Raw genomic sequence first — 23,032 nt, 5'->3', positions numbered from 1 at the left:
TTCGTAGTTCGTCTTTTCGCTACACTCGAACATTCATCACATAAACCATTGTAACTCAACATAATACCACAATTCAATTATGTAGCATCTCAAGGAGCATTTATCAAGGCACAATATTAATTTCTATTCATATCATCACTCATCCATACATATGCATTCCAACACCATCCAATTGTCACATCAATCAACAATGCCAATCACCATATCATCAATAACACATACAATTCATCGAACTGCAGGGCTAGAGTGACACAGTTCGGCTGAAGCCTACATCTCTGAAGCTGTCTCAAATGATGCGATTTCGAACCACTCAACGAAATCCATCATCATCGGGTTCCGGACCTCTCAACGGAACCAGGACACCAAAGGGGATTCCGGACCATCACTCAACGAAATCGCGGAGTAGGAGGGATTCCGAACCATCACTCAACGGAATCCAAACCAAGATACAATTCCGGAGCATCACTCAACGGAATCGTGGAGTAGGAGGGATTACGGACCATCACTCAACGGAATCCAAACCAAGATACGATTCCGGACCATCACTAAACGGAATCGCGAAGTAGAAAGGAATTCCGGACCATCACTCAACGAAATCCAACCAAGCATATGATTCCGGACCATCACTCAACGGAATCACAGAATAAAAGGGATTTCGGACCATCACTCAACGGAATCCAAGCAGCATATGATTCCTACCAAATGTACTAGGTATATCTAAACCTCATCATCTACATAATTACAACGTAGTCACTTACACATTCACTTCTCGTGACCACCAAATAATATGTCACACAAGCATATAAGTTCTACAGAATACTTCTAATAGGAATATACGATCACATTATCACCACATTTATCGGACTTACCTTTCACATTACTAAAAGATAACTAAACAAACATATATCACAATCATCACCCGTACACAAGCCAATTCATGTTTAATAAACATAAGTCTATGGCTAAATATATATATATATATATATATCATATGTCAATAGAAATCCTATTTATAAGACCAATTCATATTCACAATTAATACCAATATAAGAAATTAAGATAATAAACAATATCACAAGTATTCAAGTCACTTTCCAACCAATGTAGTCCACTAGACTTCACTTACGTTTCCCATAGTACTAATTTTAGTAATTAGGACGCTTCATGACATGTTGATCAAAAGTCAACTCTCGATCAACAATATGGTCCACAAGCTTACGTAATTTGATTCAGAAGATCTGTACCTTGGATTTTCGATCCGTAACTTTCCAAAGTCCACATTATGCTCAAATAACAACATACTAAAATCTCAACACGATCCGACGGTCGGATCTCCGCCAATTTCAAAATTCAAGTGACGATCGACATTTAATTTTACAAACTTAGAAATCCAATTAGGCAAGATCCGTACGTCGGATTCTTGATCCGTAAGTTTCTATGATCCAAAAATATTATGTTCTATCACACATTAAGGTTTGGTGACGATCCAATGGTCGGATCGTCAAATCATATATTTGACCTAACCACGTATCGTAATGAAATTAGGTTCAAACAATCAAACCATATCACAAGAATATCAATTATGAAACCAGGGCATATAATTGAACTTAAAATGACATCATCGGCCCACCGGCCAGACCGCCGCCGTGGGTGGCAGTTGGCTGCTCTGTCTTGTCGGAAAATTCAACTATTTTTAAAAATTACCAAAAATTACAGAAATGAAGATCTCAAAGAGTAGAGCAAACTTTATACCTGTGTCCAAGTCCAATTTGGCCGGGAAATACTTCAATTTCACTCAAACCCGCCGAAAACCCTTGAATTTAGGTGTTCTTGATTCGACTCCAAAGCTACTCCGACGCCTCAACCATTACTTGGGCTTTGTTTCAGGCTTCAAGAGGAGTCTAATGGTGGTGTCAATTTGATGAAATCGTTTCGAATTTGAGTGATTCGAACACAACACCACTGCACCCTACCGTGCGGATTCACCCATTTTCAAGGCCAAAACCCTTGATTTTTTGAGGTGCAAGAGGAAGAAGGAAGGTTGTGGGGAAGTTTTCAATTGAGTTTTTGGTGGAATTCACCGGAAAAACCGTCAGAAAAGCCGAATGGGTGGCCGGAGTTCACGGGTCCGTTCGACCCGACCCCTTTTCCCTTTCCCTTTTTTTTTTTTTCTCCTTTCCCTCCTTTCCCATCATTTCTTCCCTCTCTGATTCGCCACTTCCTTCCTCTCTCCTCTTCTGATTCGTCCCCCCTCCCCCTCCTTTTCTTTTCTTCTTTCCCCCTCCTTTTCAGCCACTCCCCGTGGCTTTTTCTTTTAAATTTTTTCTTTCTTTCTTTCTTTAGCTTCCATTTGGCAGCTCAATTTCTTAACATTAATATTATTATTAATATTTTTTTTTTATTTTCCAACAATATGCGATCGAGGGGTTTCTCATAAAAAAAAAGCATGCGTTGTAAATATAAATGCGTTGCAATTAATAATACGAAAATATGTACCTTTAAACAGTGAAATTTGGGGACGAAATTTCACATCCATGGCCATAAACAAAAAAGAGACTTGACTTTTTTTCATTCACAATACTAATAACACAATCATAGACAAATTTTTGGGTTTCATTAAACTGTGTTACCAAAACAGAATGTTCTTGACTTAAATCATAACAATTGTAATTTAATTATTCCCTCAATAATTTGTTTCTAATTTTTGACAATTTTCTTTTATCAGGCATAGGCAAATTATGATCTTTTAAAGAGCTAGATGATGCATTAAATAGTTGCTCTAATTCAAACAGAAGATAATTTTTTTAATTCCAATTTTGACAAATTCAGAGTTGGCATTGCAAAAGATTTTGCAAAGCTCATACAAAATATCATCACACATATGTTGCCAAGGACTATTGAAAAGCTGTTGAGGATTTGTTATTTCACAAAATAAAATCATTGTAACAAATAATTGCCTCAACTCGCAAGATGTTGCAATATTAACTGCATTTCCTAAAGCTTCAATCCACTATTTGTCATCCCCTAGTAAACCCAAACACTTACACGCAGCTTGATACAATGGTTGCTGCATTTTGAACGAGTTTTGATGTACTAGAGTGTAAATACTCTCTGGCATTTCTGTTTCCACAGGGGAAATTATTTGACTGGTCTTGACAATGGGGATTTGGACACCCTTTTTGTGTTCCCATTCGTATTTCGTCTTGGATACTTGCCATATTTTCTAATTAACACTTGTACAAAGTGATGCTTTTCCCAAAATCTTTTGTAGTTTGACTTGTCTTCTAGTTCTTTGGGTGTTTGCCATGTGAATGAGTTTCCTAAATAAATTGGCAGCAAGCTTTTCCTTCTTTGTAGACTTGGGACGGCAAGTGTTTAATATAAAGGCTTTGAACCTTTTTTTTTTGGTCCCATCTTCTCGTGGCAAAGAAGGCTTTGAACCTTCTTTTAAATGTTTGTGGCAGAGAAGCATGTGAAATTTTTTTGATACAATGAAAATCTTTGTCCCATCTTCACGTGACAAAGAAGGCTTTGAACCTTCTTTTAGCTGTTATTTTAAAGATTGGGAAATTTTCCTTTCTTTCCTTGTCTTTATCAAAGGTTGAATTGGGGACTTCCTTTTGTGGAATTTAGACCAAACATGAGTCGGTCAAGGGGAGTTTTGGCTTCCTTTTCCTTTGCAAACTATCTTTTCCATTTTCCCCTTTTTCTTGGACTCTATCCCCAATAAGTTTTCATATAATTTGTAGCCAAAGGCATCATCCATATCTTGTACCCGTGAGTAGCAAAGAAAACATCAAACACAACAATTTCTTTCCTCTCGAGTTTCATCTTGGTATATGTTGCTTCCTTGCTGCTTTTCTTCATAGAGACCAAATATGAGTCGGTCAAGGGGAGCCAAAGTTGCATTTTGCTTCTTTTCCCTTGTTTATTTGTCCACAAATGCATCTGTTTTCTCATTGGACCGCAAAGAATGACTTTCAAATTGCATGGGTTTCTTCTGGCTTTATGCGACACGGCATTTACCAAACCCATCTCCTTCAAGCCGCATAATGTACAGACGGCAAGTATGAGTTACTTAGACTTTGATTGGAACTTCACGAGGTGGTCTAGGCCGCCCCGAAGAAATTCATGGGATTCTGGAACTTCACAGGGTGGTCTAGGCCACCCTGAAGAAATTCATCGGATTCTAGAGATTATTCCTGCTGCAGTCAGTGGGGAGTCTAGATCCTTTTCTTCATTTCTCTTTTAAACGTTGCAATTTTCTTGTATAAACTGAAGATTATAGAATCTAGGTAGTTGATTACACCCTTTTTTTTTTCACTTTTGCCTGCAACACAACATTTAAACAAGAGAGATGAATGAATTAACAGAACTTGTTTCATACCTGGCAATGAATGTTCTTCTTTTGGATCTTGACTCGAAAGCACAAATGATTGAACTGCTTGCTCTCTTTTCTGGTAGCACCTCGTTGTTTTTGGAATTTTCTCTTAAAGTTTCTCTATTTTTATGCATTTTTTTTGTCCCCCCCCTTCTTGTTGCAGGTGATGCCTATTTATAGGCATCCTAGGAAAGCTCTAGAATTTGTTAGGTGGGGAAAGTTGGAGGCCATGACCTCCTGCCACTTTTACTTAACCTCTCCCACTAACTTGTGCAGTTTTTTCCACGCCCTGCAGAGAAATAGGAGGTTTATGTGTTGCACGTTTTCTTCCCCTTTTTGTAGGAATAAGTTCATATTTATTTTTTATTTGTTTATTTCTTGATGTTGTTTTGTATGTAAGGCCCATCCTCATCTTTTGGGTTGGATTACATTTAGTTTTTGCCTTATAGTTTGGCCAAATTTATATAGACTCTATTTTTTATATGTCATGTATTTTTATTGTTCAACAGGTATAAAACTTGCTCTGGCATCCGAATGATGAATTTCTTTCGTTTGAGTATATTTTTGTTAAGGTCCGACACTTGATCATTATATGAATTGACGATCCGACCATTGGATCGTCACTAAACTTTAATACGTTATAGTACATAATATTTGAGGACAATAGGAACTTACGGATTGGGAATCCGACATACGGATTTTCGCGAATTGGATTTGTAGTAAAATAAAACGTTAACCGCCACTTGAATTTGCAATTGGATTGGCGGAGATCGAACCGTTGGATCGTAATGAAACTTTGGTTTGATGTTTTACAAGCATAATGTGGATCTTTGGAAGTTACAAATCGGAAATTCGAGGTGCGGATCTTCCGGATCGAGCTACGTAAGGTTGTAGACCCTACCGTCGACCTTTGACCGACGATTGATTTTTAGTTAATGGGTTTCAAATCATTCTAGAACGTCATTGGGGATGTGTTTTATGTAAAGAAAAATATTACCAAACTGCAATACTGAATGGCTCGCTTGCATAAAATTAAGAGGAAAGTAAATTTTTTTTTATCAATAAAGAAGTTACATTATCAAATGAGAAATGGTAAGTAAAAGACTAGACCCGCACAATAGAAAGTGCCAAGAAGTTGCCAGCCGAAAGATGCAAAAAGCTCTTCCTCTTTTGTGGACTTGAAACAATGGGGAGTTGACTTTGGTTTATGCCCGATTTGCCGTTCGTATCGTCAGAATTGCTGCTGCAGTAGCATGCCAACTGATGAAGATGGCCTCCTCCTCCTCCGCCTCCTCAAAATGTGGCAAGTACGACGTGTTCTTGAGTTTCATGTGCGAAACGCGAAAGAAGTTGACGGACAACCTCGCCTGCACATTGAAAACCCACGGATTCGAAGTCTTTCTCAACGAGAACGAATCAACCAGAGACGAACCTATCACACCAGAACTGAAGCAAACAATCAAAGACTCTAGGCTTGCTGCTATCATCTTCTCAAGGGAGTATGCCGGGGCGAGACAGTGTCTTGAGGAGCTGGTGGACATATTGGCCTGCAAAGAAACAATGGGGCTAATGGTTTTGCCAGTTTTCTATGATATCGATCCTACCGATGTCAGGCATCAGACAGGTGATTTTGGGGAAGCATTTCAGAGACTTCAAGAGCGCTTTCCTGACAAGGTGCAGACCTGGAAAGATGCTCTTAAAGCAGCTGCAGAGTTGGCCGGCGAGGCTTTTAGTGCAACTGCTGGGTAATTAATTTCTTCCTTTTCCTTTTTAATTCCTTAATTATAAAATTCAATTGCCAACCTCTGTTTACCAAATGTCAATAAACTGTAAATTGATTTCAAGTAAAGGATTATAATCTTTGATTTTATGCATTTAAATGCAAAGCTTAAATACCCCGATATCAGAATATATCAATACTTGATCTTACTACCAGTGTGCTTGGATTGAGCTAAATCACATCGATTAACGTAGTGCAACTGCGCTACTATATGTTCAAATCTTTTCACTCCCAAAAAGCAAAAAAATAATTTGCTCAGGATGTGTTGAGTTTTAGATGGGTTGAGGTTTTATCTCACCATTGTTGTGTAATGTGAAGAATGCATGATTAGGCTTTTGAAGATTAGGCCTTTGTCTCTCACACACTTTTCGATACTTTCGAATGACAAATAGTAGCACACGATAGGGAATACAAGAAACAGACAATATTCAAAGGCGTTTAGCGAACGAGCATTTCATTTACATTCTTTACTTGAACATATAACTTTTCTGGCATATTTGAGTGACCTCCCTCTCTATGTACAAGTTTGATCTCTGCTTGTATTTCTTCTTGATGATCTTTTCCTCAAGTAGTCCCGTGTCGGATGTTACTTCGAAATCCTTGTGACAGGACTTACTTGTTAGGATTGTTTTAGGGAAATAAAGGGTGCACCAATTCTTCTCCTAAAAGGAGTAGGAAAGAATCTTAGTTTCCTTAAATTCAATTTAGATTAGGAATCCGAGAAGACTATTTGGAATTGGAAAGGAAGTGTAATTTCCAATTCCACTTAGAATAGAAAATATAATCTGCAAAGGACATGTAAGCTGCACCCTATGCCTATAAATAGGGTGCGGCAAGGCTTAAAACAAAGACTAAAAGCCATAAATGGCCAAGAGAGTTTACGAGGGATTAGTTCTAGGGTTTGCAAAAGTACTGTAATCTCTATTATTAATCAAAGAAGCCTTGATTTCTCTACCCAAAGAAATCACAACTGGACGTAGGCAAAAGTTTTGCTGCAATAGTATAAATCTTGTGTATTTCTAGTTTTCTCTATTTTGCTAAGTTTTAGTTTATTGCTGTATACATCAAAGAGCAAGATCTAGAGGGAGTTAGAATTTTAATATTTGGTATCAAAGTTAGGTTCAAGGTGTTCTACGATGTCAACATTTTGACAACAAGGATGACTTCACAGACTGGCAAAGGATGATGAAGAATGTATTGATACAACAAGATTTGGATGATGCACTCGTTGGTGAGAAGCCTACAACCATGATAGCAGAGGCATGGACCAAGGTTCTCAAGAAGGCCAAGAGCTCCATTGAGATCCATCTCACGAGATCAGTTAGATCCCACATCACAGAGAAGATAACTGCTCAGGAAGCATGAAAAAAGTTGGAGTATGTTTTTATGGGAAAACAGTGTCCAAAAAACTTTTTCTCAAGGATCAACTATTCGGGATTCGACTAGAAAAAGGAGGTGATATTGAAGATCACTTATGCAAGTTTCAAAATTGCATAGCCAATCTTCAGAAGGTCGAAGAAACTTACAAAGATGATGATATGGCTATCATCTTGTTGATATCACTACCTTCGTCTTTCGAGCACTTTCGAACAACTTTAACGTTTGAAAAGGAGTCCCTGAAGCTTGAAGATGTGATTCAAGCCCTTTAGTCATATTCTAAATTGGATGATATAATTGAGAGCTTTCAAGGCCTTTATGCCAAAGGCAAGGAGAGGGGGCGGGAAAAGACAACGGAAGAGAAAAGCATTTACAAGGGTAGGTCAAATCCAAGAAGAAAAAGGAAAAGAAGGTTGCTTCGAATGTGGTTCTCCCGATCATTGGAAGAGGAACTGCACGGTTTGGAAAAAGAAGAAAGCTAAGATGGAAGGAAGCTTAGGTTCAGCTAGTCAAGTCACTGAGCAAGAAAGTGACGGGGAGCTTCTTTCAGTAACATTAGGCTCTAGGGCTTTCACAAGTTGGATTTTGGATACTGGATGGGAGATGGTTCAATACTTACAAGGAGGTCAGCAGCGGAGAAGTTTTAATGGGAGATGATTCATCATGTCTGATAAGGGGAATTGACGCTTTTAGAATCAGGTGTTTGATGGAGTGATACGAGCTTTGGAGAACGTCAGATATATTCCTAGAGCCGGCTGTGGGTAACGTTCTAAAGTGTTGTGGGTAAAGTTTTAAAGTAGGAAGATTCAAGGTAACCAAAGGATCACTGGTGGTAATGCAAGGTGACGTATAACAGAATATGTTGTACAAGCTATTGGGACTACGATAATTGGGGGAGCAACTGTTTCCACAAAACGGAGTGAAGAAGACAAGACTGAACTCTGGCATCACAGGCTAAGGCACATAAGTCAGAAGGGGTTGCAAGAATTGCACAAGAAAGGCTTGTTGTGAGGTGTGTCACATTTCAAGTTGGACTTTTGTGAATATTGTGTCTCGGAAAGCAAAGGAAGGTATATCATTTGCAAGTAACAGTGTAGATAACCGAAGCAAGGAGCAACTTAGCTATATTCACTCGGATGTTTGAGGCATGTGCCAACTAAATCCAATGGTAGAGCCAGGTATTTTGTTACTTTCATGAATGATTTTTCTAGAAACGTTTGGGTTTATTTCATGAAGCAGAAATCCGAGGTTTTTGCAAAGTTCAAGGAATGAAAGATAGAAATCAAAAATCAAACTAGAAGAAAGATCAAGTACCTGAGGAAGTGACAATAGAGGCAAGAATACAAGTAATGAATTTCTCGATCACTGTAAGCAGGAAGGCATCACAAGGCACTTCACAGTAAAGAAGAATCCCTAACAAAATGGAGCTATTGAAAGAACTAAACTCTCATGGAGAGAGAGAGAGAAGCATGCGATTTCATGCAGGTTGGCTGATAGTTTTTGGGCATAAGCTGTTAATCATGCAAGTACTTGATTAACAAGTCACCATTTACAGTTCTTGGTATTAAGAGTGCAAAAGAGGTATGGTCTAAGAAGCCGATGGACTATTCCAAGTTCAGGGTGTTCGGCTGCAGTGCTTATGCATATATTTCAAGTGATGAAAGGTCCAAGCTCAAACCTAAGTCTGCACACTATATATTCTTAGGTTTTGAGAAAAGAGTGAAGGGTTTCAAGCTTTGGAATATTAATAACAAGAAGGTTGTTAGCTGAGATGGTGGCTTTGATAAGACACCCATACCTTTGAATTTTTGAAAAACCCACACACTAGATATTGTTCTTTAATGTAACCAACGACAATAGACTAAACTAGCAAATATTAGAAAACTTATAAACACACAAAAATTATACTAGTTCGGCAGAACTTTTGCCTACGTCCAGTTGTGATTTCTCTAGGTAGAGAAATCACCGCTCATTTGATTAATAATAGAGATTACAAAACTTTTGCAAACCCTAGAACTAATCTCAAAACTCTTGGCTGTCTGGCTATTTTTTTTCTCTCTTAAAAAATTAGCCTTGCCGCACCCTATTTATAGACATAGGGTTGGCTTACATGTCCCAAAGCTGATCGAATTCCTATTTCTAAGTGGACTAGGAAATTACACTATCCAAATCCAAATAGACTTCTAGAAATCCAAACCTAAATTGAATAAGGAAACTGAAATTCTTTCCTAATCCCTACAGGACAAGAATCGGTATACCTCTAGGTTTCCTAAAACAATCCTAAACCAACTAGGACATATTTGACGAGCCAAAATCCTAACAATCTCCACCTTGGTGAGTCAAACCGAGTCTTGATCGTTACACCCCAGAGTATCTTTGAACCTTCTTGAAGCAGCTCTGGAAATCTTCAAAAGTCTTCACCTTGGCAATCTTCTTCTTGCCTCATTGCACCTCAAGTGAGGAGGTGCTTGTCCTTAATCAATTAACGAGATTGATCAAGTTCAAGCAATGCTTGAACTTCTTGGCCGGCACTATCTTTGTAAGGAAATTTGCGGCATTGTCATCCGTATGAACCTTTTCAATCCAAATTTCCTTAGACTCCACCCAATCTTTGATTCTGTGATACCTTGCTTCAATGTGCTTTGATCTTCCAGAAAAAACCTGATTCTTTGCCAAGTGAATGGCACTTACTATCACACTTCAGCTTCACACAATCTTGAGTGATTCCCATTAGACTTACCAAGCCACTAAGCCAAATTGCTTCCTTTCCAGCTTCGACCAAAGCAATATATTTTGCCTCTGTGGTCGACAAAGCTGTAATTGGTTGCAGTAGTGCCCTCCAACTGATTGGTCCTCCTGCGCATGTAAACACATAACCAGAATTTGACTTTCTCTTGTCCAAGTCCCCTACATAATTGGCATCCACATATCCTAACACCCCTGCACTTTCCTTTTGACTCTCAAACATAATCCTTTGTCGCCAAGAACTCTTCAAATAATGCAAAATCCACTTTACTGCATCCCAATGTTGCTTTCCTGGATTTGCCATGTATCTAGAAACGACACTGATTGCTTGAGCTATGTCGGGACGTGTGCATACCATTGCATACATGAGGCAGCCCACTACATTAGCATAAGTCACATTCTTCATTACTTGTTGCTCTTCCTCGGACGTAGGACACTATTGCCCACTTAACCTGAAGTGAGCCACTAAAGGAGTCGAAACTCCTTTGCTTCTTGCATGTTGAACTTCTCAAGAACCTTCTGAATATACTTGGCTTGTGATATCCAGATCCTTCCAGCGGTCCTGTCTCTCTGAATTTCCATGCCAAGGATCTTCTGTGCAGCACCTAGATCCTTTATCAAACTCCTTGCTTAACATCTTTTTCAAGTCTTGAATTCTAGACTTGTCTTGACAAGCAATTAGCATGTCATCCATATATAGCAATAGCAATATGATCATCCCATCTTGGAACACATGATAATACATGCAACAGTCATATAAACATCTTCTAAAATTGATTTTCAGCATGAATGAATCAAACCTCTTGTACCATTGTCTTGGAGACTGTTTTAGGCCATACAAGGACTTCCTTAGTTGACATACTAGGTTCTCTTTCCCATATTCAACAAACCTTTCTGGTTGAGCCATGAAAATCGTCTCCTCTAGATCTCTATGAAGAAACGCTGTCTTCACATCCATCTGCTCAATCTCTATGTCATGCTGAGCTGCCATAGCTAAGAGTAATCTGATAGAAGTATGCTTAACTACAGGTAAAAAGATCTCATCATAATCCACCTCTTCCTTTTGTGAGTACCCCTTAGCCACGAGCCTTGCTTTGAATCTCACGACATCTTATTCATGTAGTCCTTCATTTTTCCTAAATACCCACTTGCATCCAACTAGCTTTCTGTCTTTGGGCTTAGGAACCAACTCCCAAACAGAGTTCTTGTAAAGAGACTCCATTTCTTCTGTCATAGCACTTATCCAACTATCTCGCTCATCACTAGCTATAGCTTCTCGATAAGTAGTCGGATCTCCTTGACTAATGTTAAGAGCATAATTAACTTCGTCTTGGTCAAACCCAAATCTCTCAGGTTTCTTCTTGTTCCGGTTAGGTTTGTCTAGTGCTATGCATCTTTGGAATGAAGGTGGATTGTTGGTTGGAGTTTGAACCCTTTGGGATGTCTAGCGGATTGGAGTGCCTTCAATCTACCCTGTTTCTTACTCCACCTGATTCCTAGCTGGTGAACAATTCTTCCTCACAACCATCAGATTCGGCCTCTTGCTCGATTTGCTCCACCTGAGCTTATTCTTCATCTGAATTGATTAATGGAATCTTTGTTGCTTCAATTTCAGCATCGTCCGTCTTCTCCCTACTGCTCTCGACTTTATTAAGAGGCATGGTTGTCTCATCAAAGACAACATCTCGATTGACAACCTTTTCCTATTGTTGAAATCCCAAAGCTTGAAACTGTCACATCCCGGCCCGGGGTACACCACATCCCGAGCCCGCTTCACCACCGTAGCACGATATTGTCCGCTTTGGGCCCCGACTACGCCCTCACGGTTTTGTTTCTGGGAACTCACACGAGAACTTCCTAGTGGGTCACCCATCATGGGAGTGCTCTCGTGCGCTACTCGCTTAACTTCGGAGTTCCGATGGAACTCGAAGCAAGATAGCTCCTAAAAGGCCTCATGCTAGGTAGGGATGAGAATATACATTTAAGGATCACTCCCCTGGACGATGTGGGATGTCACAATTCACCCCCCTTAGGGGCCCGACGTCCTCGTCGGCACACCACGGCCAGGGTTAGGCTCTGATACCAATTCTGTCACATCCCGGCCCGGGGTCCACCACGTCCCGGGCCCGCTCCACCATCGTAGCACGATATTGTCCGCTTTGGGCCCCGACTACGCCCCTACGGTTTTGTTTCTGGGAACTCACACGAGAACTTCCCAGTGGGTCACCCATCATGGGAGTGCTCTCGTGCGCTACTTGCTTAACTTCGGAGTTTCGATGGAACCCGAAGCCAGTGAGCTCCCAAAAGGCCTCGTGCTAGGTAGGGATGGGAATATACATTTAAGGATCACTCCCCTGGGCGATGTGGGATGTCACAGAAACCCTTAACTTCTTTCTCAAAACCTAAGAATATGCAATGTGTAGACTTCGATTTGAGCTTGGACCTTTCATCACTTGGAATATGTGCATAAACACTACAGCCGAACACCTTGAGCTTGGAATAGTCCACCGGCTTCTCAGACCATACCTCTTATGCACTCTTAAAACCGAGAACTGTAGATGGTGACCTGTTAATCAAATAACTTGCATGATTAACAGCCTCTGCCCAAAAATTATCAGGCAATCCTGCATGAAATCGCATGCTCCTCTCTCTCTCCATGAGAGTTCGGTTCATCCTCTCAGTAGCTCCATTTTGTTAGGGATTCTTCTTTACTGTGAAGTGCCTTATGATGCCTTCCTGCTTGCAATAATCGGTAAATTCATTACTTGTATATTCACCTCTATTATCACTTCTCAGGTACTTGATCTTTCTTCCAGTTTGATTCTCGGCTTTTGTTTTCCATTCCTTGAACTTTGCAAAAACCTCGGATTTCTGCTTCATGAAATAAACCCAAACCTTCATAGAAAAATCATCCCTGAAAGTAACAAAATACCTGGCTCGACCATTTGATTTAGTTGGTGCAGGGCCCCAAACATCTGAGTGAATATAGCTAAGTTGCTCATTGCTTCGGTTATTTGCACTGCTACTTGCAAATGATACATTTCTTTGCTTTCCAAGAACACAGTATTCACAAAAGTCGAGTTTGCAAGATGACACGCCTTCCAACAGGCCTTGCTTGTGTAATTCTTGCAACCCTTTTTGGCTTATGTGCCCGAGCCTATGATGCCAGAGTTCAGTCTTGTCTTCTACACTCTGATTTACAGAAACATCTGCTCCCCCGACTATAGTGGTCCCAATTAACTTATACAACTTATTAGGTTGTAGGTCATCCCGCATTACCACTAGCGATCCTTTGGTTACCCTGAATCTTCCTTTTTTAGACTTGTACTCATAACCAGCCTCATCTAAAGTACCCAAGGAAATCAAATTCTTTCTTAGTCTAGGGACATACCTGACGTTCCCCAAAGCTCGTATCATACCATCGAACATTCTGATTCGAACAGTGCCGATTCCTCTTACAGGACATGAAGAATCGTCCCCCATTAAGACTTCCCCACTGCTGACTTCTTTGTAAGTATCGAACCATTCCCTTACAACACACATATGAAAAGTGCATCCAGTATCCAAAATCCAATTGGTGAAAGCCTTGGAGCTTGATGTTACTGAAAAAAGCTCCCCGTCACTCTCATGCTCGGTGATTGCACTAGCTGAACCTGAGCTTCCTTCCATCTTGGTTTTCTTCTCTTTCCAAATCTTGCAGTTCCTCTTCCAACGATCGATTGAACCACATTCGAAGCAACCTTCCTTCTTTCCTTTTTCTTCTTGGATTTTGACCTACCTCTATTGTCGATTTTCTCTTCCTTTGTCTTTTCCCACTCCCTCTCCTTGCCTTTGGCATAAAGGCCTTGAGAGCTTTCAGTTATATCATCCAGTTTAGCATATGACTGAAGAGCTTGAATTACGTCTTCAAGCTTCAGGGACTCTTTTCCAAACATTAGAGTTGTTCGTAAGTGCTTGAAAGACGAAGGTAGAGACCTCATCAAGATGATAGCCATATCATCATCTTTGTAAGTTTCTTCGACCTTCTAAAGATTAGCTATGCAATTCTGGAACCTGCATACATGATCTTTAATATCACCTCCTTCTAGTTGAAGCCCGAATAGTTCATCCTTTAGAAAAAGTTTATTTAACACGGTTTTTCCCATATAAACATTCTCCAACTTTTCCCATGCTTCATGAGCAGTCATCTTTTCGGTGATGTGTGACCGAACTGATCTTGTGAGATGGATCTCAATGGAACTCTTGGCCTTCTTGAGAACTTTAGTCCATGCTGCCTCTGTCATGTTTTCCAGCTTCTTACCATCAAGTGCATCATCCAAATCCTGCTGTATCAGTACGTTCTTCATCATCCTTTGTCAGTCCGTGAAGTCATCCTTGCCGTCAAAGGGCTTTAACGTAGGTCCTTGATCCGCATTCATCTTCCCTTTTGACATCGTAGAACACCTTGATCCTAGCTCTTGATACCAATTGTTGAAAAACCCGCACACTAGACCTTGTTCTTTAATGTAACCAACGACAATAGACTAAACTAGCAAATATTAGAAAACTTAGAAACACACAAGAATTATACTGGTTCGGCAGAACTTTTGCCTACGTCCAGTTGTGATTTCTCTAGGTAGAGAAATCACCGCTCCTTTGATTAATTATAGAGATTACAAAACTTTTGCAAACCCTAGAACTAATCTCAAAACTCTTGGCTATTTGGCTGTTTTTTTTCTCTCTTAAAAAATCAGCCTTGCTGTACCCTATTTATAGACATAGGGTTGGCTTACATGTCCCAAAGCTGATTGAATTCCTATTTTTAAGTGGACTACGAAATTACATTATCCAAATCCAAATAGACTTCTAGAAATCCAAACCTAAATTGAATAAGGAAACTGAAATTCTTTCCTAATCCCTCTAGGACAAGAATTGGTATACCTCTAGGTTTCCTAAAACAATCCTAAACCAACTAAGACATATTTGACGAGCCAAAATCCTAACATGAATAAGGCTGAGAACTATGGAGAGAAGAAAGACGATGCTGAATAGAAGCGACAAAGATTCTGTTAATCTATTTAGAGGAAGAAGCTGCTCAAGTGGAGCAAATCGAGTAAGAAGCCAAATTTGATGATTTTGAGGAAGAAGAAGAGCATCAGCATCGTTCACCAGTTAGGAATCAGGTGGAGCAAAAAATATGGCAAATTGAAGGCACTCCAATCTACCAGAGGGGTTTGAACTCTAACCTACAATCCACTTGTATTCAGAGATGCATAACACTGGATAAACCTAATCGAAACAAGAAGAAACCTGACAAGTTTAGGTTTAAACAAGATGAAGTTAATTATGCTCTTAATATTAATCATAGAGATTCGACTTCTTATCGAGAAGCTATAGCAAGTGATCAGCGAGATAGTTGGATAAGTGTTATGACATAAGAAATGGAGCCTCTTTACAAGAACTCTGTTTGGGAGTTGGTTCCTAAGCTAAAAAACAAAGCTAGTTGGATGCAAGTGGGTATTTAGGAAAAAGGAAGGACTACATGATTAGGAAGCCATGAGATTTAAAGCAAGGCTCGTGGCTAAGGGGTACTCACAAAAGGAGGGCATGATTTGATCTTTTCACCAGTAGTCAAGCATACTTGTATTAGATTGCTTTTAGCAACGACAACTCAACATGACATGGAGATTGAGCATATGGATGTGAAGACTTCGTTTCTTCATTGGGACTTAGAGGAGACGATTTTCATGGCTCAACCAGAAAGGTTTGTCGAGTATGGGAAAGAGAACTTAGTATGTCTGTTGTATGGCTTGAAATAGTCTCCAAGGTAGTGGTACAAGAGGTTTGATTCCTTCATGCTAAAAATTAAATTTAGGAGAGGTTTATATGACTGTTGTGTGTACTATCATGTGTTCCTAGATGGGATGATCATATTGATATTGCTGTTGTGGATGGCATGCTAATTCCTTGTCAAGACAAGTCTAGAATTCAAGACTTGAAGAAAATGTTGAGCGAGGAGTTCGACATGAAGGATCTAGGTGTTGTACAAAAGATCCTTGGCATGGAAATTCAGAGAGATAGAACCGCTAGAAAAATCTGGATATTACAAGCCAAGTAGATTCACAAGGTTCAAAAGAAGTTCAGCACACAAGAAGCAAAGGCAATTTCGACTCATTTGGCGGCTCACTTCAAAATAAGTGGGCAACATTGTCCTAAGTCCGAAAAAGAGAAACAAGCAATGGAAAAGGCGCCTTGTGCTAATGTCGTGTGTTGCGTAATGCATGCAATGGTATGCACACGACCCGGCAAAAGTCAAGCAATCAAGGTTGTTTCCAGGTACATGGCAAATTCAAGAAGCAACATTGGGATGCAGTCAAGTGGATTTAGCATTATTTGAAGGGTTCTTGGTGACAATGGATTATGTTTGAGAAGAAAAAAGAAAACGTAGGGGTGTTGGGATATATGGATGTCGATTATGCAGAGGATCTGGACAAAAGAAGGTCAACTTCTGGTTATGTCTTTACATGGGCAGGAGGACCAATCAGTTGAAGGGCGCTACTGCAGCCAATTATAGCGTAGTCAACCACAAAGGAGATTATATTGCTTTGGCAGAAGCTAAAAAGGAAGCAATTTGGCTTAGTGGCTTGGTAAATCAAAATGGGAATCACTCAATATTATGTGAAGTTGAAATGTGATAGTCAAAGTGTCATTCATTTGGCAAAGAATCAGGTTTTTCATGGAAAATCAAAGCACTTTGAAGCAAGGTATCACATAATTAGGGATTAGCTGGAGTTTAAGGAGATTTGGGTTGAAAAGGTTCACATGGACGACAATACTGCAGATTTCCTTACGAAGATAATGCAGACCAAGAAGTTTAAGCATTGCTCGAACTTGATCAATCTCGTTGATTGATTAAAGTGGAGCAACTCCTCATTTGAGGTGCAATGAGGCAAGAAGAAGATTGCTAAGGTGAAGATTCTTGAAGATTTCAGAGCTGTTTCAAGAAGGTTCAAAGACACTCTAGGGTGCAATGATCAAGACTTGGTTTGACTCACCAAGGTGGAGATTGTTAGGTTTTTGGCTAATTAGTGTCCTTTTCCGTTAAGGATTGTTTTAGGGAAATAAAGGTTACACCAATTCTTCTCCTAAAAGGACTAGGAAAGAATCTAGTTTCCTTAATTTAATTTAGATTAGGAATCCTAGAAGATTATTTGGAATTGGAATGGAAGTGAAATTACTTATTCAACTTAGAATAGGAAATATAATTTGTAAAGGACATGTAAGCCGCACCCTATACCTATAATTAGGGTGCGGCAAGGCTTAAAACAGAGAGAAAAAGCCAGAGACAAGCCTAGAGAGTTTATGAGGGATTAGTTCTAGGACTTGCAAAAGTACTATAATCTCTATTATTAATCAAAGAAGCCATTATTTCTCTACCCAAAGAAATCACAACTGGACGTTGGCAAAAGTTTTGCCAAACCAGTATAAATCTTGTGTATTTCTAGTTTTCTCTATGTTGCTAAGTTTTAGTCTATTGCTGGATACATCAAAAAGCAAGATCTACAAGGAGCAACGTTTTAAAAGGCTCGCCTCAGGGCTTGAGGGTTGCCGCCTCTATTTTGAGGGAGTGGGCGGAAGGCATCGCTGGAGCCGCCTAGGCGCGCCTCAGGGGATCTTTTATTTTATTTTTTATTTTTTCTTATTCCCAAACCCAAATTTTGGGTAAGTTTTTAACTGCCTCATACCTCTTCCTTGCACTATCATCTCTCTGCCTTTTTTTTCTGATTTTTATTTTTTTATATAATGGATGTGTGTGTTGTCTACGTGCATTGTTATATGTGTGCTCATTGTGCTTTTCATCCTCTATTTTATATATATATATACACATATATATATATATATATATATGTATATGTATATATATATGTATATGTATATATATATGTATATATATAATATAATATATGTATGTATATGTGTGTATATGTATGTATTTATAATATAATATATGTGTACAGTCAGTGTATATATTAAAAAATTTACGTCCCGTGAGGGTTCGCTTCATGCCTCACGCCTAGGCTAGGCTATCCCTCAGACGCCTGATCCACGCTTCACGCTTTTAATACATAGAGAGGGAGTCAGAATTTTAATACTACTCTCATGGAAATCTTATTTGATCATCTTTGATTCACGTAGTCCCTCCCTGCGTTTTCATCTTTGTGACTAGTAACTGTTTCGGTTACAAGTTCTGATCACTCTTCGCAAGAGAGGGCTTTCCTCCGCTTCTTTGTGATGGTTTGATCTTTTGCACACTCTCCTCGTGGTGTTCTCTTCTAACACTCACTTGGTCGTCATGAAATTGAGATTTATTCTCTTTCACTAGAGTCCTAACTTGATTCCATTTCCGTTGCACAATCTACTGGTGTTTTCTGTTATTTTCTCACACTCATCCACTCTTTCTGCTTTCCAGCAGCACACATTAGACACTTTTATCTCTCAGTGCTTTGTGTCTTTTAGATATTTTTGGAGTGTTGTCTTCTACAATTTTGTTCTAAAAGCCACACTAAGAAAAGCTAATATGGTCTTTTCCTTTTTTTTTTTTTTTTGAAATTTTACTACCAGGTATGAAGGAAGGTTTGTCCAGAAAATCGTTGACGAGATCGCTACAAAACTGAAGAATACATACTTGACAGTAGCCTCAGACCCAGTTGGAATAGATTCTCGGGTGCAAGAAATTGGTAAATATTTGGATGATGGAGGATCAGATGATGTCCGCATAATTGGAATTTGGGGTATGGGCGGACTGGGTAAATCAACGGTTGCCAAAGCCATTTTCAACAAATATCAGGATAAGTTTGCAGGTAAAAGTTTTCTTGCTAGTGTGAGAGAAGTGAGACTGGTTGATTCTCAAAACACACTTCTTCATGATGTATTGAGGTCAAGAAACATAAATGTTAGTAAAGTTGATGAAGGGACCGAGGATATAAAAAGAAGACTTGGCAACCTAAGGGTACTTGTCATAGTTGATGATGTAGACAGCGTGAAACAGTTAGAAGCATTAGCTATAAAACGCGACTCATTCGGCCCAGGGAGTAGAATTATTATAACCACAAGAGATAAACATTTGCTAGAGATTCTAAAAGCGGATAGGATATGTCATCTACCAGCAATGAATAAAGAAGAAGCTCTTGAGCTCCTTAGTCGGCGTGCCTTTAATATGAATTATCCTATGGAAGGGTATTTTGAACTCGCAAGAGAAGTTGTTGATTACTGTGGAGGTTTGCCACTAGCACTTGAATTTTTAGGTTCTTATCTATTGGGAAGAAGCACAAGTGATTGGAAAAGTGCATTGGGTAAATGGAAAAGATCACGACCTTGTTCGGAAATTTACGAAAAACTTAAGATAAGCTATGATGGGTTAACTGATGATGATGTGAAGTCTATATTCCTTGATATATCGTGTTTCTTTATTGGAATGAACAAGGATTGTGTCATGAAAATACTGGATCGATATGACCATGATACAAAAATAGAAATTGGAGAACTCCAGGATCAATGCCTTGTAACTGTTGGTAAAGAAGGCAATTTGATGATGCATGGTTTGATTCGAGACACTGGCAGAGAAATCGTACGTGCAAAATCTCCGAACATCCTTGGAAAACGTTGCAGATTGTGGGATCATGAAGATGTGAAACGTGTACTGACAAACAAATCTGTAAGTACAATCCTAATCAAATTGCATATCCCACATCATACAATGTGCAATGCATTGATTACGTATGGGTACTATGAACAGAGAGAACAAAAGAACATATTTTACTTACTGAATTATCTGAAAATTACCCTAAGCAAACTCTGTCATTGATCTAGTGGTGCAAAGTTGAAGTCTACGCAAATACCTCTCGTCTTATTTTAGTTGCTTTTTGTTTGTAACAGGGAAGGGAAGAAATTGAGGGACTTGCTTTAGATTTGTCAGAACGTCCCAAGCCTAGCTTCAGTACAGAAGCATTTAGAGGGATGCAGGGACTGAGATTACTCAAACTCAAAGGCGTAGAGTTCACTGGATACTGTGAACACCTCTCCAAAGAGTTAAGATGGTTGTGTTTGACTGAGTTTCCTACGAAGTTCATACCCACAGATTTTAATCAAACAAACCTAGTTGATATCGACCTGAGTCATAGCAACATACAAGCTTGGGAGGACTCCAACGTGGTACTGTATTGAACTCAACCAAAATATATATCAAATCTTTCCTCCACGTTTTGTATGCTTTCTCTCTTCTATTTGAATTTTGATATTCATTATCTCTTGTATGACAGTCACTTGAGAAGTTGAAGTTTCTTAATCTTGGTTACTGCGCTGACCTGGTCAGATTACCCGACTTCTCAAAAATCCCAAATCTTGAGAGATTGACACTTGAAGGTTGCAACCTTCAGGAAATTCCAGCTTTACCAAGAAATTTGGAAATCCTGGAAGCTGATGAGTGCATTGCATTGGAGAAAATGCCCAACTTTTCAGATATGTCAAAGATGAGAGAATTGCATCTGAATCACTCCCCCAAACTCTTTGAAATTCTAGGCTTGGATGAGGCATTAAAGTCCATGACAAGGATTCATATGGAAGGGTGCACCAGTCTCACTGCTGCTTTTAAGGAAGCAATCCTAAAGGTTCTCTCTCTCTCTCTCTCTCTCTCTCTCTCTCTCTCTCTCTCTCTCTCTCTCTCGTACATGCTGGTCACCCTTTTTTGTACCTATCTTTCTCCATGGTATAGGGATGGAGTACAAGCGGAAATGGTGGCCTTTTTCTCCCTGGAAATGAAATTCCATCATGGTTTACGCCTGTCGATCCTCAGGGTGAAATAGTTGTGCCGCAAAGTTTTGGCTGTGATTTAAAAGCATTGACTGTGTGCATCATTTATTCTTCAGACGACTCCCAATCTGGTGGCTCTCTTTGCATTCATGTTGCAAATTGTACCCAGAACACTGAATTTCTCATCTCTCCTATGCGTGCCGCAGTAATAACTTCCCATGAAAATTATCTTTGGCTAGGATATTTGTCAAACAATAAGCTCAATGTGAAGGGCGGAGACAAGATAATTGTTGGTGCACAGTTTGTAGGACCAGCGACTACTGATGATATTCATCTCAGGGTGAAGAAAATAGGGATCAATCTGGAAAAGGAAAAATTAATCAAGGAATATGCACTCGACTGTCAATCTATGCCATATTCATGTGAGTGCAAAGAGGCAGTCAGTCATAAGGCAGGACACAGTGATGACTCGTCCCATGAGAATCAATCCCGCAAAAGACTAAGGTCTGATCCCAGTGTTGAAAGAAATGCAGAAGAAGAAACTGATAAATCATGCAACAAGGAAGAACAAGGTACATAAAATGAACTTGAGCCATTAGTCATTTTTTGTTACTCATAGTCTGTATACTACATATCTCCCTTTCGGAGGTAAGAAGTGAAAGTATAAATTTTTTGATAAAATGTTAATGCCAAGCAAAGAATAGGCTTATTTAATTTGGTTAAGTTCTTAGTTCTGAAGTGGTTGGGAACTTGGGAACGAGGAAAGAAATCAACTGTCCTAAAATCTTAAAATTCAAAAGCTCTTTTCGCTTGAACCGCTCTCCAGTCGCTCACAAATATCCAAAACTAGCTTGTTGCATATTTTGCACCACGTATTCTTGAATGTGTGTTTCTCCATCTTTGCATTCTTCTTAATCTTGTCTACATCAATATATAGTTTTTAGTTGTCACCGCACAACATGTGCGTTAGGCTAGTTGGCCAAGACAATGTGCACACGCATTACATTAAGTTTGAATCTCCCTCCCGGTGGATTAGAGTAGTTTGGAATTGGTAAAAGTCAAAGCCGAAAACAACCTTCATTGCACAAAACTTTTGATAGTTCCAATTTGAAATCCTTATTGGATCCGCAACATTCTGCATCCACAATGGAGAAGCGTCATTTTTTCTTTTCCTACAGTGATGAATATAAGCGCAATTGAAATTCCTGGGGAGTTATACATTTGTGTATTGATAAGATCATTCACTATTTCTTGAAGCTCGATCTCTCCCCCGGATGAACCATATAGCCAAGAGAAACCGTGAACCAGAATAGAAGAGCTTGCCCCACCCATGAGTAAATACTTCGTGGTAGCCTCATTAGACCTTACATCTTTCTTGGTATATCTAGATAATAGGTAGGAGCATAAACTGAAACATTTTGGAGCTACAAAGATAGTTATTAAATCGTTTTACTGTTTATTTTTCATCATAAGAATGCCATACATTATTAATGTGCAGGTTGTGAAAGCCTTGTCATAGAAAATCTCTGATGGTACAAGATCCGGTGAAGGAAAAAGTGTACAACATTTAAAGCGAACAAAGGAAGAGCAAAAGGAAATATTACATTGGAAGGGGACTTTGTGTTTTGAAAATTGATCTTATGGAATCTTGAATTTGATTGGGTTGTGTCTTGAAATTTGTTTGCTTTATTGGTTCAAAGATGTATTTTGGAAATGCTGGCTCAAAGAAGTTTTTGAATCATTTTTTAGTTGCAATTTGAAGCTAATTAGATCAAATGTTTCAAATTGAACTAAAATGTTAACAAAACAAAACAGAGTGACCAAACTGACAAAGCAAGTCAAAATAGAATAATGCTATGGAGACTAAATTTTTTAAATCAAATTGCAAACCAAATGATGTGTCACCAATAAAAAACAAGCATGTTAATCGATACTTAATTAATAATCCAATCATCTACAAC

The 23,032-nt window shown here is 39.1% G+C and overlaps 1 protein-coding gene across 1 annotated transcript in view; it reads left to right on the top strand.

Annotated features, from left to right (window-relative positions):
- LOC126588998 (disease resistance protein RUN1-like) overlaps positions 1–22,812 on the top strand; it is a 64,228-nt gene extending 41,416 nt beyond the window's left edge. Inside the window, exons 3-7 of the mRNA XM_050254172.1 lie at positions 19,124–19,977; positions 20,199–20,474; positions 20,582–20,929; positions 21,034–21,643; positions 22,570–22,812. Coding sequence (XP_050110129.1) covers positions 19,124–19,977; positions 20,199–20,474; positions 20,582–20,929; positions 21,034–21,643; positions 22,570–22,601 — 2,120 coding nt within the window. The 3' untranslated portion in view covers positions 22,602–22,812. The remainder of the gene's footprint in view (positions 1–19,123; positions 19,978–20,198; positions 20,475–20,581; positions 20,930–21,033; positions 21,644–22,569) is intronic.
- Positions 22,813–23,032: the final 220 nt, after the last annotated feature.

Source organism: Malus sylvestris, chromosome 2 (genome assembly GCF_916048215.2).
Source record: "Malus sylvestris chromosome 2, drMalSylv7.2, whole genome shotgun sequence".
NCBI classification, from domain to species: Eukaryota; Viridiplantae; Streptophyta; class Magnoliopsida; order Rosales; family Rosaceae; genus Malus; species Malus sylvestris.
The sequence above is the reverse complement of the archived record's forward strand: the minus strand, read 5'-3'. Positions and strand labels throughout refer to the sequence as shown.